At 34.4% G+C, this 21,452-nt stretch overlaps 1 protein-coding gene across 7 annotated transcripts in view; it reads right to left on the reverse strand.

The window, feature by feature from the left end:
- Positions 1–21,452, reverse strand: part of CaMKI (Calcium/calmodulin-dependent protein kinase I) — a 407,212-nt gene that overhangs the window by 50,582 nt on the left and 335,178 nt on the right. For all 7 annotated transcript variants that reach the window (XM_070112309.1, XM_070112308.1, XM_070112305.1 and 4 more), the window contains one exon: positions 17,844–18,108. In XM_070112309.1, the coding sequence (XP_069968410.1) occupies positions 17,844–18,108 (265 nt within the window). The remainder of the gene's footprint in view (positions 1–17,843; positions 18,109–21,452) is intronic.

Here is a 21,452-nt window from a genome sequence, read left to right on the forward strand (position 1 = left end):
GTGGGAATATTTTGTGTCGATAGAACCGACAAGCAATTAGAAACAGTGGATTGCAGTTTTATAAACTCTTCACTTGTTTCCTTTTGAATCTTAGGCAAGTTCATTAGTATCGTTACTTGCTTATCGACCAATATTCTCTCATTTTCATATCTAGATTTAAGTGCTTCCCAAGCCAAATTGAAATTATCGTCATTTAGTGCGAACTGTTTTACTATTACCTTTTGTTTTGTATCGAAGGTGATAATTTTTGTGCATTTGATAATTTTGGGTGGTTCATGTAAACGGCTGTAAACATGTCCCGGAAGGACGGCCATTGTTCATAACCACCATGAAATATTTCTGTGTCACATGCGGGCACCTTGAGATGGATGCCTGAACTTGCCTCTTGACTTTGTACTTGTGACAGCTCTACTCGCTGATTTGGAGTAGGTGCAATTGCTTTTATTAGCTTCAGCTGATCGGAAATCATTGCTTTAGTGTCTTCGAACTGGTCTAAGCAGTTTTCATATTTGGCGTAAGCCGAGGACTTAAAATTTTCTGGTAGATCTGATTCGTCAGATTCTACTATGGCGTCATATGAAGCTTGGAGACGTATCCAAAAATTGTCGAGATTTTCTTTTTTGATTTCTAAAGCCGATTCAGAATTATCTTGAATCGGAGCAGATGAAAAACGAGTGCAGTATCTTATCAAACTGTCACTCTCAGCAATGAATTTACTGTATGTAATGTCTTTCCCCCTTTTTTGTTTTGTAGCACCTTGCTTTGAGCGTGTAGCTTCTGCAGGTGTACATGGACTTTTTTCGTCCGAAATCATTTTTGGTACTCTTAATAATTGTGTAGATTTAGAATCTTTCGAATCTGCGTTCATTTAAAAAAAAATTCAATTAATCAAATGATTTCTCTCAGTGTAAACTGATTAAATTTAAGCGAAATTCGTAATTGTAACGCGTAATCTCTTTTATCTAAATACGAGAATTAGTAAATCGGTTTATTTTAATTTAATTTTTTTTTTTTTTTTTAAATCGGATTAAATAAGATAGCGTGTTTCGTTGTTACGGTATTTATTTATTTATTATTTATCTCGATTGTATTGCTAATTTCAACAATTATGCATAAATTGCAATATCTTTTTTTATATCTTTATTATGTTCGTATGCGTTATAGGGTATACCTATAAGCGAATTAGTATATGTCAATGAGAGCTCGTATAAGAGATCAATGTACTTTATACATATATATGCAATCCTACTTGTGTTTTGTTTGCCAAACAACAAGTGGTATTGCCGAGTATGTGCCAAATTGGACTTTGGAATATATTAAATTAAATTGTATAGAATCAATGTATATAATATTGTTCACAATTTTTTTTTTTTTGTTATTTATTTAATTATAAATATAAATAATTTTTTTTTTTTTTTTTTTAAGAATTCTTTTTTCTCTACCGAACCGTTTAAAATGCTTTTTTTTCGAATGCGCTTTTTTGAAGTTCTTTAACTTTTAGTGGTACCCTAGTAGGGTATAATAATATGTCCCGTACTTGTATAAATACGTATATAAACGAGCGGACGTTGTTTCTCAGTTACGAAAGAGCGCATAAACGTAATTAGCAACAAAGTAATCGTATGTGCACTACGATTCGTAAATATGTACTCTTGGTATTGAATGTAAATATGTACGTATGTATAAGAGTAAAAGAATGTACGTATATTAAGAGTAAGTTAATATACGTATGTTTTATATGTTTAAATTTTTTCCTTTCCTTTACCTTTCTCTCTCTTCTCTTTTATTGCAGGTAAAATATGTCAATAATATTAAGAAGGTATATATGCATGCGCTCAAAATTATGAGTTGATAAAAATTTTGGTATATATTATGTACAAAATATGTAAATATGTATGAAATGAGAGATTTGGATTATAGGTAAGAAATTATGTTATTTTTTTTTTTTTCTGTTTTTTGAGAATAGTGTCCTATTAATCTCTTTTTATTCGTTATATCTTGATATGTGGGTATATGTATATGGTTTTTTTTTTTTTTTTGTTTTTTATTTGCCTTTGCTTACTTGTTTTAGGCAATCCTGCTTATTACTTGATCAAGCATAAGGGGTATTGCCGGATAGTTTTGCAAGTAGAGTACTTGAATTTGATATATATGTGTATATCATATATTTGTGTTTTGGATGTGGAATATTTGTGTTAAACACGAAGGTAAGCTTTCCTAGGCAAAAAAAAATATATATATATTTAGCTATATATATATATATATAGATTATATATATACCTATATATAATATATATATGTATATTATGTGTCTAAATTTTTTCGGTAAAACCCGAAATACCGCAAATACAACAGTTCGGCGACCGTTTTTGAAAACCGTAATAAATATACATATACCCTGCAGTACTGAGGTACAAAAACGGAATCGATACAACTCACTTGAATATCCGTCAAGGGATTTTGGGGACTATAGCCTGTCTGTGGTATGTGGATGCCTGCTGATGTATCCAATCCTTTCCTGGGAGGTTCCTTGAGGTTTATGATTGGTTTTTTGTTGTATTAATTTCGCGCCCGTTTTATATGTTAATATGTATATATACATATATATGGGTTTTAATTCGCGCAGTTTCAGTTTAATTTTGGGTTTTGTTTTTCCGCGCCCGTTGTTTTTTTTTTTGTTTTTTGGGTCCCTGCACTGTTAATTATGCCCCAAAAGCATATGTATATATATATATATATATATTTTTTTTTTTTGTTGTTGTGGTCACTGCACTTTTTTATGCTTTTTTTTTATGTATATATATATATTTTTTTTTTGTTGTTGTCACTGCACCAAAGCATATGTATATATATTTTTTTTGTTGTTGTTATCACTGCACCAAAGCATATGTATATATATATATTTTTTTTTGTTGTTGTTGTCACTGCACTTTTTTATGCTTTTTTCACTGTTTGTTCATTTTTTTTTTTTGTTCACTTTGTCACTGTATGGTTTTTTTTTTGTTTTTGCCAATAAATTCCCCGGTTCTTGTTTTTTTTTCACGTTATTTTAAACCTTTTAATATGTTTTGTAACCCATAGTGCCGTCCACTAGGGCTCGAAGGACCATATGTTAATACCACCACTTACTTTACTCCGCAAATGAGAAGCGTATGTTTCCTTGTTTCAAAATGATTCACAAACTTTATTTATTATTATAATTACAAATTTTTAATTTAACGCACTCCTGGTCGCATACCAGTGGAGAGGTAATAAAGGTGGTTGATAGCCGGGTCAAATTAACACGCGCGCCAAAGAAAATGATGTTTGCTGATCGACAGTCGTTGCGAGAAGAGGCTGTCCGCTTCGAGGACAGCTGTTTTGTTCGGTGTGTTGTGTAGAGATCCTTGTGTGGTGTGTGGGTGTTGTGTGTGGTGTGTGTGCCAGTGTTGTCTGGGTGTTTTGCTGTTTCCAGGTGTGGTGTGTGTGCCAGTGTTGTCTTGTGTGTGGTGTGTCTGAGTTCTTCGGGGCGGGAATTGTAACTCATTTGGCCACAAATGAAGCATCAATCAATACATCGGGATAAAACTTTGCACAAGTAGTGCCTTTAAAGAATGCTAACTGAAAATTGTCAAAATCGGATCATAACTGTTCTAGCCACCAGTAGGAAATGTGGACCGGATTTTTCTATTAACTGTGCATTTTTGTGCCTAAAATGGATAAAATTGGGCAAAAACTTGCTCCCCCCCATGTAACTAATATCAGGACTTTCAAAAATCAGGTCGAGTTTATTGCTTATACGAGTATATTGTTGCTGGTAATGAAACTCAGAGAGGAACATTTTCTGTTGCTAATATATAGTAATGTGAAAAATAGATAAAATCGGGTCAACACTACCTATCTCCCATATACCTAATATAAGTTTTTCAAACTTCCGGTTCGCTATACCGTATATATCCGTCAATGTGTTAGAAATCTTAACTTAAATGAACGTATAATATTGAATAAAGTTTCTTCTTCTTAGGTACTACAGAAGACAAAACTTCGACAGTGTCTCTATCCCTTGTGGGGTCACTACAGATGTACGTCCCAAGTGCAAACAGGTTGCTATGTAGAACAGAATCTTCCATGCGAACGACATGATCTAACCAGCGCATTTGTTGGATTTTTAAGATCTAAACTATTTCCAAGTCGCCGCAGAGCTCATACAGTTCGTGGTTCCATCTTTTTCTATATTCATAGTTATAGCGGACGGCTCAAAAGATTTTGCGGAGAACAGTTCTCTCGAATGCTCCAAATGCTAAGCGTAATTTTTGTTCGTCGAGAAAGGGATCTGCTTCTCAATTGCCTACCGATCCCAAAGTAGCAACTATTGGCAAGAGTAATTCTGTGTTTGATCTCCATTCTTAGAATATTGCTGGAGCTTATGGGGGTTCCGAGATACAAAAAGTCCTTAACTTTTTTAAACTAATAGCTTCCAACAGTGATGCAAGTCCCCAGACGCGAGGAATCATTGTGTATGGCCTCTAGGTACATTGTCTCGCCCTCGTTCACAACAAGACCAACCTATCATCTTCCAGACGCGAGAAATCATTGTGTGTGGCATATAGGTACTTTGTCTGGAACTCGTTTACCACAAGACCAACCTTTTTCGCTTCTTTTTCCAAGCTGGAAAAGACTGCTTTGACGGCTCTGTTAAGGCCTGCGATGTACTACTGCGGTTCAGATTAGCGGCACGTATTACTTTTTCCAGCATTAAATTAAAGAAGACGAAGGAAATCACCCTGTCTAAAACCTCGTCTGGTATCGCACGGCTCGGAGACGTACTTCCCGATTTTAACAAAGCTGATGCTGGTCACTCTGCATAACCGTATGAGTTTCGCGAGGATACCAAATTTAGAAATGGCGTCGAATAGGCAGCTCCTGATAGGGCTGTCGAAAACGGCTTTGAAATCGACAAAAAGGTGATGGGTGTCAACGGTCTTCTCCAGGATTTGACGAATTGTGAAAATCTGGCCTATGGTGGATTTGCCAGGTCTAAAGTAACACTCACAATATCCAATGAGTTTATTTACAATTACATTACATCTTTTGCACTGTACTGTCGAAAGAACCTTATATGCAATGTTAAGAAGGCTGATCCCGCGATAATTAGCGCAGCCTGCGGGATTTCTCTTCGTTTTAATAGGGCAGGGTATAATCATATTCCAATCATTAGGCTTGTCATTCGACCAAATCATTCTTAGCAGCTGGAACATACGCCTTTCCAGCTCCTCGCCGTCGGCTTTGAACAGCTGGGGCTTTGTTTTTCTTAAGCTGCCTTGGAGCTTTTTGCATCACATCTTGATCGAGTAGCCAGACGATAATGTTGTCACAGTAGATTGTTGTTACGTTTTTTTTTTTTTCATCCGTCGTAGCACTGTTTTCGTCATTTAGCAGGTTTGAGAAGTTATCAGGTTCCCATTCCTGTCTTTACAGAACCCGGCCTCGGGCTTGAAACTATTTGTTTGCTGCTTTAAAATCTGATAAAATTTTCCAACCGTCGATTAATAGAAGCTCAGATCTTTCTCTGCCTCAATATACCTTTTATAGCGATTTCCGACATTCCAGCTGATTTTAAACCGTTTAGGATGGTCACCATCTTTACATTCGTTTTCGTCTACGGGCCTGAACGCCACATCATCATTCGCATATACACCTGATTCGACAAGGTAGCAATCTTACGCGCAACTGTTCGTTGACAACTGTTGGACACCGATACCTCCTGATTTTGATCGCCATCATCCGAAAGTCGTTTCGCGGAATTGGATTCTCAACGCTCCCCTCGTCTACATCATATTGTTACTTTGCATAAACATTGTTGTTATAATTTTAAATAAACTTGTGGTTTAACCGAAATGGTCAAAATACTAAGTTCAACGGAAACTTTTATTTATAAAATTTGAATAGAGTGGGAATGGTATGTGCTTCCCGATAAATTTGTTAAGCAAATAATCAAAAACCATTAAAGTTATTTAATAATTTTCCAATGAAATATCTCCCGTTCAGCTACGTGGATATTAGTTATAATTATACTAGTAAACAAGTAAGGAAGGGATAAGTTCGGTTGTAACCGAACATTTTATACCCTCGCAACTTGTAAAGATCAAAGCCGGGAAAATTCTTTTCCTCTTTCAATAATATATCTGACAGGTTGATCGATACTTTCGATAAAAATCTCGCAATAGGAACTGGCGTCTACTCAGTATCTGCTGGCTTGAATAGTTTTGGTCCAATTTGGACAATTTTTGGTCATAAGGTGGCACTACATAAGCAGTGTTTGTGCAAAGTTGTATCCTTATACATTGACTGATTCTTGATTTGTATACGGGAAAGTGAGTTAGATGGAATTTGAAATTGTGTTACATGTAAACGTGGATTTTGCCTGATGTAGGAATATTAGGATGTTATTACCTTCCGAATTTGGTTGAAATCGGTCGAGTAAGTCCCGAGATATGAGTTTACACCTAAATGTAGGCGAGTCACGCCCATTGTCTAAATTTGACCCCGGCTCCTATAAAGCCTTCTTGTGCCATCTCGGGAGTAAAATTTTATGTATCCAGCGCATTTAGTCATACAAGTAGATTTATCGCACTATTAGTATTTTTTTAACAAAACCGTTTAGGAGATATGTATGTTAAACTTATTAGAGGGCGGGACCCTGCCCACTTTAGAACCTTTTTTTTCAACCATAGATGTTCTATGCTCATGAAGTTTATTGTACTAAATAACAGCCCTGTTTCTTTTTGTGGAGCTTAGTTATGGGACTTTATATGTTTGTTGTCAATGGCGTTATGTGGGCGTTCCGCCCATCTTCAATACCAACTTTCCTTGGGTGCCAAGGAACATGTGAACCAAGTTTCATCAAGATATCTCAGTGTTTACTCAAGTCTAGTTATCCTGATCATTTATCATATTTATGCGAGTATACATTGTGACCAGAAAGTTTCCGGAAATTGTAAGGAAAACGAAAAATGTTTAATCTTCATCAGTATTTATTTTGTCGTCTTCAAAATATGCTCCTTCTAAAGCGATACACATATGCCACATTTTTTTCCAATCATCGAAACATGGTTTGTAGGCGCTGTCCGGGATCAACTTCAGTTCCCTCTGCGTTCCTCGGAGTGTAATCTTGGGTTTTGAAAACAAAAAAATATTCAGCGCGGGCAATTTCATATCTATTTCGGTTAGTTTTAAGTGATACAAACCGTTCCGTGAACAAAATTATCATACTAGGACTTCCATTTGAGGAGGAAATACTGTATACGAGTATAATAATTTGTAGCAACTGAAATGCATTACACCTTTGAAAATATGTATGAGCAAATGTAGATGAAATCTATTCTCACATAGCAGTACAAATGACGACCATATCGCAGAAAACTTTTTTATTGCAAAAATAATTATGAATTATTAATAATAAAAAACGATTGTTAACACTAAACAATAAAAAATATAACTCCGGAACCAATACGGCAGAGTGGGTCAGAGTGTAACAGAGTATATGCGGATTTAAACATTTAAAATATTATTTATGCTTGGACCACCCTCGAATCAGTTTAATTTACATTATCATAATCTACTGACACTATGGCTACTATGGTAGCATTTTATTTCGCCGTTTTATGATATAATGCGCTGTCATGCTTTAAAAAAATAATACTACAGGCGTAGTTTGCTAATTGTGCTTAAGATATGTGGTGACTCTGATTTAAACAAGTAACGAAGGGCTAACTGAGCATTTTATACTCTCGCAAATTACAAGGATCAAAGGCGAAGACATTTTTTCGATGCGTTTGTAAAACTTTAATTTAAACAAGTAAGGATAGGCTAAGCTCGGGTGTAACCGAACATTTTGTACTCTCGTAAATTGATTTTACTTCGCGTCAGCTAAAATTATATTAAAGTCGTTTTCGAAAAAGATATATATGATATAAACTAAACCGAAGAGGCTAAATTTAATATAAAGGGTTGGTGTGGAAGACGTCAATCAGATGATCGGAATTCATTATATAATATTATGGATATGAGGTTTAGACCAGCTTCATTCATATTCGGCGCTAAACCATTAATATATCTTAATATTTTGTAAGAAAACTAATCCACTTAATTTCATTGAAATATCACAAGCAGTTTGTGCAAAGCTTTTTTGTTCTCACAAAATTGTTTCTATCGACAATATTTAATTTTTTGAATTTATCGCAAGATTTAAGTTTATGCCCTCCTGTACACAGTTCGAATGACGTTTGTTTATACTGTTCGGATGTGAACGATTGATTTTTAAAAAAACTTCTATTTAAAATGTTACTGCTACTGGTTTGGGGTCTATTAAAGCTTCTATTGAGGTCGTTTTGAACGTTTTTAGTTCTAACTAGTTTTTTGTCTACGCTTTCTGCAATTTCATATTGGGTAGTTAGAAATTCTTTCATTTGCTGCCACGTTGGGCATTTTTTCCGAGATGAGAGCGATTGCTCCCACAACAGTAACGATTTTTCTGGTAGTGCCGCGGTGCATATATTTACCAGAATAGGGTCCCAGCTGTCTGTGGGAATATTTTGTGTCGATAAAACCGACAAACAATTAGAAACAGTGGATTGTAGTCTAATAAATTCATCACTTGTTTCTTTCTGAATTTTAGGCAAGTTCATTAGTATCGTTACTTGCTTATCGACCAATATTCTTTCATTTTCGTATCTTGCTTTTAGAGCTTACCAAGCCAGATTGAAATTATCGTCATTTAGTGCGAACTGTTTGACTATGACGCCTGCTGGACCTTTTGTTTTGTATCGGAGGTGATACAATTTTTGTGCATTTGTTAATTTTGGGTGGTTTATGTAAACGGCTGTAAACATGTCCCGGAAGGACGGCCATTGTTCATAACCACCATGAAAGATTTCTGTATCACATGTGGGCACCTTGAGATGGATACCTGAATTTGACTCTTGACATTGAATTTGTGGCAGCTGTACTCTCGGATGTGGAGCAGGTGCAATGGCTTTAATTAATTTTAATTGATCCGAAACCATTGCTTTTGTTTCTTTAAACTGGTCTAAGCAGTTTTCTTACTTGGCGTAAGCCGAGGATTTAAAATTTTCAGGTAGATCTGAGTCGTCAGATTCTACTATTGCGTCATATGCAGCTTGGAGACGTGTCCAGAAATTATCAAGATTTTCCTTTTTGATTTCTAATACCGATTCAGAATCGTCCTGAATCGGCGAAGATGAAAATCGAGTGCAGTATCGTATTAGACTGTCACTCTCAGAGATAAATTTGGTGTATGAAATATCTTTCACCCGTTTTTGTTTTGTAGCACCTTGCTTTGAGCGTGTAGCTTCTGCAGGTGTACATGGACTCTTTTCTTCAGAAATCATTTTAGGTATTTTTAGCGACTGTGTTGCTTTGGATCCTTTTGAATCTGAGCTCATTTAGAAAATAAAGAAATAAATTTAAAATTCCTCAGTGTCGACCGATGGAATTCAAGCTATATGTCGTATGTAACGAAACTCTTTTAGGTAAATAGATTTTATTTTATTTTTTGGACAAAATTAATTTTAACCTCCGTATGTGTATATAACCGCAAACTCTTTTAGTTAATAAGAGTTTTTAATTCAAATTAAGTTTCTTAAATACGGGGATTTAGGTTTTTATAATTACTGGTCGTATTTATTTTTTAATTTATTACCAATCGAACTTGTATTTATTTATCGTTTTTATGTCCTTATGTAGGGGTATGTAGGTACACCCTAATGCGTGGACTTGTAGATATGTATTTATGTACTTGAGCAATTGAGAGCTCGTTAAAGAGATCAATGCACTTTGTACCTAGGTATACACGAATTATTGTGCTGAAATGTTTGTGCGCAATCCTGCTTGTGTTTGTTTGCCAAAGAACAAGGGGTATTGCTGGATATTTTCCAAAATGGACTTTGAAGAAATTTTTATTTGAGAATGTTTTTATATTATTTTATTTAGCTGTCTGTTAGCAAAAAAAATTTTTTTTTTGTATTATTGAATTATTTATTTATTTGTTGCTAAGATTTAACCGCACCGTTCAATTAGTTTTAAAATGATCGATATTTAAACGATTAAATTTAATAAAAATATGTATTTTTACCCACTGTATATAGGTTATGTGAGCATAGGCAGATCGTATGCTGTATGTACAAGTGTGTATGCGTATGACTGTACACGCGTGATATTTTTCGGCGTGAGAGAAGAATGTGGAGAAAAGTAAAAATTGTAATACGCAGGTATTTTACCGACTGCGCTTATTAATAATAATAACCCAACGATTACCCTCCTCCCGCCCAACTGACGCGAGTGCGGAATTAGCCGAGTCAGAAAAGGCAAAAGAGTTTTTTAAGTGTTGAGATCTAAAACTGCTCACCTACAGAAACAAAAATTTCAACAGCTAAGATCTAAAGTTACAATATAATAAATTGTTACATTTTCATTTATTAAGAGAAAACAATAAAGTCTTTTTATACTCTCGCAACCTGTTGCTACAGAGTATAATAGTTTTGTTCACCTAACGGTTGTTTGTATCACCTAAAACTAATCGAGTTAGATATAGGGTTATATATATATAAATGATCAGGATGAAGAGACGAGTTGAAATCCGGGTGACTGTCTGTCCGTCCGTCCGTCCGTCCGTGCAAGCTCTAACTTGAGTAAAAATTGAGATATCTTTATGAAACTTGGTAGACATGTTTCTTTGTACCGTGAGACGGTTGGTATTGGAGATGGGCGTAATCGGACCACTGCCACGCCCACAAAACGCCATTAATCAAAAACAAATAACTTGCCATAACTAAGCTCCGCAATAAGATACAAGACTGTTATTTGGTACACAGGATCACATTAGGGAGGGGCATCTGCAGTTAAAACTTTTTTTTAAAAAGTGGGCGTGGTCCCGCCTCTAATAGGTTTAATGTGCATATCTCCTAAACCGCTTATGCTATAGTAACAAAATTCACTAGAAGCAAATGTTTTTAGCACTTCTATTGACGGTGTGAAAATAGTTGAAATCGGGTGGCAACTCCGCCCACTCCCCATATAACGGTACTGTTAAAAACTACTAAAAGCGCGATAAATAAAGCACTAAACACGCCAGAGACATTAAATTTTAACTCTGGAATGGTATAAGATGACTTTATAGGAACCGCGTTCAAAATTAGACAGTGGGCGTGGCACAGCCCACTTTTAGGTGAAAACCCATATCTTGAGATCTCCTCAACCGATTTGAACCAAATTTGGTGCATAACGTTCTTTTCATGTTTCTATGTCATAGTGCGAAAATGGGCGAAATCGGACTACAACCACGCTTACTTCCCATGTAACACCATTTTCAATTCCATCTGATTCTTTCACTTTCCACTATGAAAATCAGGTAACAATGATTATATCGGGGTAAAACTTTGCGTGAATAATGCAATTAAAGTATGCCACCTTGCGGCCAAAAATTGTCTTAATCGAACCAAAACTGTTCAAACCCCTAAGTACTAAATATGTGGACCCCAGTGCCTATAGTTGACCTTCTACCGAAAATATCAGTCAATCCACAAAGAAATCTCAAACGAGTATACCATTTGACTTTGCGAGAGTATAAAATGTTCGGTTACATCCGAACTTAGCCCTTCCTTACTTGTTAATTTTAAAAAGTGAGTCAGATAAGTCAAATGTGCTGGAATGTGAATGAAAATCATGACATATACGGCTGAATGGCTCGTTTAGTTCAAAATTTGATCTGCAGGATTTTAGCAGTAAAGGTCTAAACTGCCTCGAAAGGCGAACCGGGATATTAAATTTAATTTCAGACAGGAGAAAAGAACTGCAAACAGTTCCATTCAAAAGTTTCACTAAGAATGTTATGCCAAGCATTTCCCTACGACTAGAAAGTGTAGGTAGATTAATAAGTTTTAAACGACTAGTGTATGGAGGTAGACTTACCCTAGCATCCCATCGGAAATGCGCTAAGGCGAAAAGTAAAAATTGTTTTTGAACCGACTCTAACTTGTCAGAATGGATTTGGTAGCAGGGTTCCATACCACAGAGCCATATTCCAATATAGGTCTAACCAAAGTTGTATAAAGTGTTTTAGTAATATACGGATCTCTAAATTCTTTAGACCAACGTTTAACAAAATTGAGGACAGCTTTTGCTTTCAAGACCATGGTATCAATATGAAGACTGAAATTAAGCTTAGGGTCCATATTAACTCCCAAATCAACATAGTTTAAAACTTGCTCTAGAATATGGTGTTTTATTACATAAGAAGAGGGGTGCACAGATCTACGGGAAAAGCACATCGTCTTACATTTATTGAGATTCAATGGCAAATCATTTCTATCACACCATGCAACCAAATTGTTTAAGTCTGTTTGCAACAGACACCTTTCCTCAGTTGAAGTGTATGATTTAAAAAGCTTTACATCGTCAGCGTATAATAAAATTTTTGAGAATTCTATTACTAAAGAGATATCGTTAATAAACAACAAGAACAGAATCGGGCCAAGATGACTACCTTGCCGAGCACCAGAAGAAACATTAATTGTATCTGAAGGTGTATCCTCAAATATCACTCGTTGTGTTCTATTATAAAGATAGGAAGATACCCATTGAAGGAATCTTGGCTGAAAGCCCAGCAGATCAAGTTTATGTATGAGAATCGAGATATTTACTTTATCGAAAGCTTTGCTAAAGTCGGTGTATATAACATCCGTATTCTTATGTTCCCTAAAACCCAATGATACATGGTTTACAAATTCAAGTAAGTTTGTTATAGTCGAGTTCCCTTTACGAAATCCATGCTGAGATGAGGAAATTAACGGAGAAATCGAAAAGGTTATATGGTCAGTGATGATAGCTTCAAAAAGTTTAGGTATAACTGATAGTATAGATAGATAGACTAATAGATAAAGGAATCTTGGCTGAAAGCCCAGCAGATCAAGTTTATGTATGAGAATCGAGATATTTACTTTATCGAAAGCTTTGCTAAAGTCTGTGTATATAACATCCGTATGCTTATGTTCCCTAAAACCCAATGATACATGGTTTAAAAATTCAAGTAAGTTTGTTATAGTCGAGTTGCCTTTACGAAATCCATGCTGAGATCAGGAAATTAACGGAGAAATCGAAAAGGTTATATGGTCAGTGATGATAGCTTCAAAAAGTTTAGGTATAACTGATAGTTTTGCGATACCTCTATAGTTTTCAATGTTGGATCTAAATCCATTTTATGCAAAGGGATTATAAATGACTGTTTCCATATTGAAGGAAATATACCGTGTTTAAGAGAGGAATTAAATATCCTTGTCAAAGGCAAGTAAATATATTTGGCACTATTTTTTAGGAAGCATGAGGGTATCATGTCTGGGCCATAACTAAAAGATGGTTTTAACTTATTTAAATTAAAAAGGACGTCTTCTTCAGAAATAATTGGAGCGTTAATTAAAGTATTCGAACACAGCACTTGCTGATAAGAAAAAGTTTTGGAAGAATTATTACAGTAGTTTGACTTGAAAAATTCTGCAAACATATTGGATATAATATCATTGTCGCTTGAAATGATAGATTTGTATTTCATTGCGGACGGAAATTTGGAAATCCTGCGTTTGGAGTTGACGAAATCATAAAACGATTTTGGATTACTTACAATATTTTTTTTAACTTTATTTAAGTAATTATTATAACATTTTTTGTTTAGGTCAAAATATTGTCGACGCAATAGAGAATATTTAGAATAGTCGACAAGTGAACCGGTTTTTTTAAAATGTTTAAAGGCTCAAGTTTTTCTGTTTTTCAATTTATATAACTCTTTCGAAAACCACGGACTTATACTTTTGCTTTTATTAACAATTACTATTGGAACATACTTTTCAAATAATTTCATAATAATGTTATTAAAATGAGAGACACTCAATTCAATGTCACCATTATAATTAGGCCATGTTATTGTAGAAAGTTCTGTATTTAATTTTTTTAAATTAGCTTTTGCAAAGTTAAACCGAGTACAGAAGCACGAAGTTTGATGATTATTATCCCGTACAATGCCTGAGATTTCGACAGATATTTCCAAAGCAGGATGATAAGAGTTTTCTGGTAGAACAAGAGGATTACTCTGAATAACGGAACACTTTGCAGAGGTATCAACGTATACTAAATCTAAGCATTTACCAAATTTATTCGGAATCAAATTAATTTGGTTCAGACCCAACTCGGACATTTTTTCGAAAAACTCATTAAAACATGACCGATTGCAAATCGGCACGATATAGTCATCGAAAGGTTTCCACAAGGCACACGGTAAATTGAAATCAGCTAATACAATTATTGAATCTGCATTATTAGCCATCGAGGTAGCACTATTTATTAAAGAAGCATGCTGCATGTATACAGATAAGTCCGAATGGGGTGGTATATACGATAGGGTTAAATAAATAAAGCAACTATTAACGTATACTCTAATACATTTAAATTCAAATGAGTCGGTCCCTGGAACAAGAATATTTTCAGATGGGATAGAGGAATGCACGGCAAATAGAACACCTCCACCGATTCTGTTCAGTCGATCACATCTAAAAATTTGAAATTCGCTGTTTAAAATCTCATAATCAAAAATGTGAGGTTTTAACCAAGTTTCTGTAAATCCAATTATATGGAAATTAAAATTGGAACTGTTCAAATACAAGTCAGTTATTTTTGTATTAAGACCTCTAACATTTTGATAATAAATGCTTAGCGAATTTCTACTAATCAGTTTTTTATATCGGTGGTTGCTTTTGGTAATTTAACAATGTTTTCCTCAGTTTGACTTCTAAGTTTAGGTTTAAATTCGCGTACAAAAGCCCCAGGTGGCCAGAATGAACTATCTAAGATCTTTTTGAATGTTTCAAGAGATACGTCTATTTTAAACGATGATATACTTCTATCATAATTGAAGTTAAATTTACGTATATTGATATCATAGATTTTTAAACGTGACGAAATGTAAGATTTAATGTACTCCACCAAGGTATCTTTGGCAAGTCTCGAAATAAATATAGACTTTTTAGGTGGAATAACTATCAAATTATTAACTGATGCTACTAAGTTAATAGGGGGAGCCTCTGGAATTGTGAGACACTTATTACTATTAGATAAAGCTTTTGGGGAATTGAGCTCTTTGGAAGTTGACGGCTTATCACCTTTTGGGCAAGGAGAAGAGAGATTTATTAGGTCATTGGGAGGAGACGTTCTTTTCTGAACAGAAGAACTAAGTGTTACTTCATCGGAAGGACGTTTACGCTTAGGAGCAGGTTTAGAGCATTCGTGAGAATCATTCAGGCACTTAAAAGATTTGAACAATTTTTCATAGTGCCTAAATTTTTCAGTGAGGGTTACAAGATCACGACCGATTTCGTTAAAGCCATTGCGTGTCTCCCTATAAATTTTAAATAGATCGATTTGAATAGATGAATAAAGAAGTAAATAAGATAAACAAAGAGAGAAAATAGAATAAAATAAAACAAAATGAAACAAAAGGCTGACTCGGCACCAAAAATTTGAAAGTTTAAACTTTTTAATACCGCACAAAACAGAACATTTAATACTTATCATGAAACTGAGAGTTTAATCACTAAAAATTTGTATAAACACGGTAATAAAAATCAATTAAACTTCAAGAATTTTTTAAAATAAAAACACAAATGTACACAGCTAAAAAATTACAGCTTAAGAGCTTGGAGTGTTGCCAAATGTTACTATATTCTGATATAATATATGTGTAAAAATATAAGTGAATGTTTAGTTATAAGATTTATCGGCAAATGCAATTTGCATATTGTTTGCCGATTGAATGTATATATATGTATGTTTGTATGTTTGTCTTTTTGCTGTAACTGTTATTGTGCCTTTAGCTTACTTTTTGTTACGCAGTCCTGCTTATTGCTTTATTAAGCCTAAGGGGTACTGCCGGAAATTCTTTGCAAGTAAATACTTGAATTTTTATTTTTTATTTTGTGGTTGTTGTGTGTATATATATATACAAAGGTAAGCGCATAAACTAAGGCAATCAATAATTTGTTAATATAATATATATATACATATATATGTAAATATAAGTATATATGTGAATAAGTATATTCTCCCGTTTTTTTTTTATCTGTTTTTTGAAATTTTCCGTTAACGTTAGGAAAAATTATCAGTATATAGTACTTAAATTTTTAGTTCCGTTTTTTTTTTTTTTTTTGTTTTTATATTTTCCGTTTCCTGTACCCGTGGTTTCAAACTGTTAAAACGGATTTTTTTTCGTTTTAATGGTATAGAGGATTTCCAAACATACATATATAATAAATAAAAATGAAAACGATACACTTACTTTGTCTCGCCTCAAGGGACTTTTGGGGAGAATGTATTTGTTTTTTTTTTGTTTTTTTTTTTTTAGGGTTTTTTGTGTATGCCCTTTTTTCCTTGACGCCAGCTGTTGCCTGTTGTGCAGCTCTCTCCCTGTGTTTTGGCTCTATATGTATATTTTATTGTTAATTTCGCGCCCGTTTTTGATTAATATTGTTTTTTTTCTGTTTTTGTTTTTTTTTATATTTTTGGGTTTCGCGCCGCGTTTAGAGTTTTTGGGTTTTGGTTTCGCGCCCGTTTGTTTTTGTGTTTAAGTATTTGATTTTATGTTTTTGTTTTTTGACACATTAAATGTGTTTTGCCGCTTTTCCACGTTTGTGTTATATATGAACGTGTATGTGTACGAACATATGTTGGGTCACTGAACTCTCGACTTCACTTTTTCGATATGTATGTATGCATGTGTATATATATGCCCATATTTTTTCTTTATATACACATATAACAATTATATATATTTATATATTTCTATATATAATATGACTGCACTTTCTGGGCTTGGTTGTTGTTTTTTTTCCCAATAGCTGTCACATCACCTTATTTTGTTTTTGTTCACTTTTTGGCACCGCACTTTTGTCACTGCACCTGTTTTTTGTTTTTTTTTAATTTTTTGTTTTTTCACTGTTTGTTAAATTTTTTTTTCACATTATTTGTTGTTCACGTTATTTTAATATATGTTTTTTTTTCTTGTATGTTTAACTACCCATAGTGCCGTCCACTCGAAGGACCATAATTATTTGCTTAACAAATTTATCGGGAAGCACATACCTTTCCCACTCTATTCAAATTTTAAAAATAAAAGTTTCCGTTGAACTTAGTATTTTGACCATTTCGATTAAACCACAAGTTTATTTAAAATTATAACAACAATGCTTATGCAAAGTAACAATATGATGTAGACGAGGGGAGCGTTGAGAATCCAATTCCGCGAAACGACTTTCGGATGATGGCGATCAAAATCAGGAGGTATCGGTGTCCAACAGTTGTCAACGAACAGTTGCGCGTAAGATCGCTACCTTGTCGAATGAGGTGTATATGCGAATGATGATGTGGCATTCAGGCCCGTAGACGAAAACGAATGTAAAGATGGTATGTTGTGTTGTCCTGTGTGGTGTCATCTGGTGTGGTGTATTGGTGAGTATGTGGTGGGCATTATTAGGGGGCGCCAGTTTTTCCCGAGTAGAGTGGTGTACTTGGAGGAGGGAGTTTAACTCATTTAAACAGTTTTTGTGTACCAAACTCACATACGTATATGCATTTACATTAACAGGCAAACTATGAAACCTAATTAGTCGGCATTTTTTGATATATTACTAATTGTGTACTTATGAAGTATAATTTAATAAAGAAATAAATTATTCTCCTATTCCTATAGCACATACTGTATATATAATAATATACAATAATAAATTAAATAAATATTTTAAACTAACCTTTTAAAATTTGAGCAAAAAGATTTGCATCATTTTCATCGTAGAATGGTGGATAACCACAGAGTAATATGTAAGAAATAACTCCTATGCTCCACACATCAACCGCTTTTCCATATGGCTTTTGGGCCAAAACTTCCGGCGCTACGTAACCTGGTGTACCACATGCAGTTGCCATAATACCGGAGTCTTCCATCTTCGACAACCCAAAATCACTAATCATTATTTTACTGTCATTATTTGGACTGTAGTAAAGAAGATTTTCTGGCTGTAATATATACAAAAAAAGGTTATTTTTTTACAATTAATTAATTTGACAACAGCCGAAAAGTGCTAAAATTATATTTTTTCATTATTTCGTTATTTTTAGCCTTAAATTGTTATTAATATACTATTATTCTCTAATTCGTGCAAGATTGCACGATTGCACGATATGAAAAAATCGTATACCAAGTGCAAGAGCACAACATTACAAAATTGTAGCAACTTTAAATGAAATAGCGAATTTGAAGAGTCAAACTCTCAAAAATGAAAAAATAATTTTATAAATGAAGCAGCCGCTTTTAATATACCTCCTTCAGTAACTTTTAGTTTTAAATATTAAATAAAGCATTATTAATTTAAAAAAATATAGAATATTGTAAAAAAAGGATCTTTCTAAACAAGATATTAGTGAAATGGTTGAATCATGTATGTATGTATATATAATACGACATCTGGCTCAGGGCTGTAATTATTTTATGTTGACCGATAAAAAGTCAACTATAGGCACTGGGGTTAACATACTCAGTACCTAGGGGCTTGAACAGTTTTGATACAATTTAGATAAGTTTTGGTCACAATGTGGCATACTTTAAACGCATTAGTCACGCAAAGTTTTACCCCGATACAATCATTGTTGCTTGATATGCATACTGGAAAGTGAAAAAATCAGACATAATTGAAAATGGTTAAGCGGATCCCAAGATACGGGTTTTCACCTAAAAGTTGGCGGTGCCACGCCCACTGACTAATTTTGAACGCGGTCCCTACAAAGTCATCTCATACTATCCTAGAGATAAAATTTAATGTCTCTGACTTGTTTAGTGCTTGGTTTATCGCACTTTTAGTATTTTTTAACAGTACCGTTATATAGGGAGTGGGGAGGTGTCATCCGATTTCACCCATTTTCACACTGTAGGTAGAGTTACTAAAAACATTTGCTTCCAGTGAATTTTGTTATTATAGCTTCAGCAGTTTAGGAGATATGCAGATTAAACCTATTAGGGGCGGTACCAAAGATTTTTAACTACATCTGCCCCTCCTTAATGTGATCCTGTGTACCAAATAACAGTCTTGTATTTTATTTCGGAGCATAATTATGGCTATTTATTTGTTTTTGATTAATGGCGTTTTGTGGGCGCGTCAGTAGTCCGATTACGCCTATCTGCAATACCAACCGTCTTACGGTACCAAGTTTTATAAAGATATCTCAATTTTTACTCAAGTTACAGCTTGCACGGACGGACGGACAGACAGTCACCTGGATTTCAACTCGTCTCTTCATCCTGATCATTTATATATACATAACCCTATATCTAACTCGATTAGTTTTAGGTGATACAAACAACCGTTAGGTGAACAAAACTATTATACTCTGTAGCAACAAGTTGCGAGAGTATAAAAAGGTGAGGACGAGTTCGTAGATGAACGTAATCGGACCACCACCACGCCCACAAGACGCTATTAATTGAAAACTTCTAAAATGTCTTATTTAAGCATTAAATTAAAATATAAAACTGCAATTTAGTACAGGGAATTTTAGTACCAAGGGGCACCTGTAGGCTCAAAATTTTTAAAAACGGGCGTGGCTTCGGCCTCTCGAAGGTTTAATGTAAATATCTTCTAAAACACTAACACTGTAATAACCAAATTCACATAGGGCAAACATTTTAAGAACCTCTACCGACAGTGTATAATATTATAACACCGCCCTTTCCCCATAGTACGGTTTCGTTAAAAACTACTAAAAGCGCGATAAATCAATAATTAAATGCGCCAGAGACATTAATTTTACACCCAGGATGATACAAGAGGGCTTTATAGAAGCCGGGGTCAAAATTGGACGATCGGCCTGGTACCGCCACATTTAGGTGAAATCACATATCTAAGGACTTACTCAACCAAATTCGGTACATAACATTATCCTGACGATCGTATGTTACATTGTGAACATGGCCGAAATTGGACTACAACCACGCCTACTTTTATATAGCACATGTTAAACTCCATATGATCTCTTCACTTTCCAGTACATAAATCAAGCACCTATGAATATAATCAGTTCAAACTATGCAAAAATAGTGCCATTGGCACACCTCTCGAGTCTAAAAATTGTCAAAATCGGACCATAACTGTTCAAGCCCCCACATACCAAATATGTGGACCCCTGTGTGTATGGCTGACTTTTTGCCGTTACAACTGTGGTGAAAAAGAATATTTGTCAAACAGCTGCAAAAAACAAGGAAGAAGGCAGAAAGTGTTTTAGGTGTTATCGTTTCGGACATATTTCAGAAAATTGTGAAGAAAACAAAAAAGAAGTAAATGCAAATACTCGTCAAATTGTAACAAGCCTTGATCTAATCAATAAAGGTTGGTGACAAATGTTAAGATGAAAGAATTTAAATATACCAAAACTGAGTATACAGTGTGTGTAAATAAAATAAAACCAAATTTAAAATAAGAATTAATCGTGATAGTTTAAAAATTCAAAAAAATCTAGATGGACAATTAACATTATGTGAAAGTGGTTTTAATGAAAATAAATACAGTGATTGACAAATATGAACTTGATATTGGTGTTAAAGCGAATGCAGCGGCTAAACAAAAAGTATACGAACTGATATACCTATAAATATAAACCAATAAAGACTGCTACAAAAGATGTAGAAATGCGAGTCGTATTAAGTGATGAATCTCCAATTTTTTGTAGACCCCTCCGTGTGCTTTTCACAAGTAGCTGTTGTTGATAATTAAATTGATGAATGGCTAAAAGACGGTGTAACGGTGTGTAATAGAAGTGTCTAATTCAGATTTAATCAAAACCGAGAGGGGTCACAGAGACTGTGCATTGATTTTCGTTATATTTCATATGCGACTAATTAGATCGCTTACGAAATGCAACGATTTTTAGCATTATCGACCTTAAAAACGGACTTTTGCACGTTCCAGTGGCAAAATCCAGCAGAAAGTATACCACGTTTGTAACGCAGTCAGTAACAACTTTGAAAAGTAACGTTTGGATTGTCCAATTCTCCAGGAGCTTTCCAAAGGCACGTAAACGCGATTTTTTAAAATTTACCACGAAGGTATTACATTACCAAATATCGACGATAAATTTAAAAAATACGATAATTGTTGTGTATTGTGTATATTAACCAATCGAAAAAAAGACAAACAAGAAGGTTTACAAGTACTAAATCCGTTGCATAAGGAAGAAAACCCACTACATACATTTCTCATAGATTTTTTGGGTCCACTGTAATCAACAAATAAAAGCTATCGGGCTTTCAAATAAGCATGATAAGATTTCTAAATGTCGTTTCGGCCATTTTTAATATGTCATGATCTTTA

Source organism: Bactrocera oleae, chromosome X (genome assembly GCF_042242935.1).
Source record: "Bactrocera oleae isolate idBacOlea1 chromosome X, idBacOlea1, whole genome shotgun sequence".
NCBI classification, from domain to species: Eukaryota; Metazoa; Arthropoda; class Insecta; order Diptera; family Tephritidae; genus Bactrocera; species Bactrocera oleae.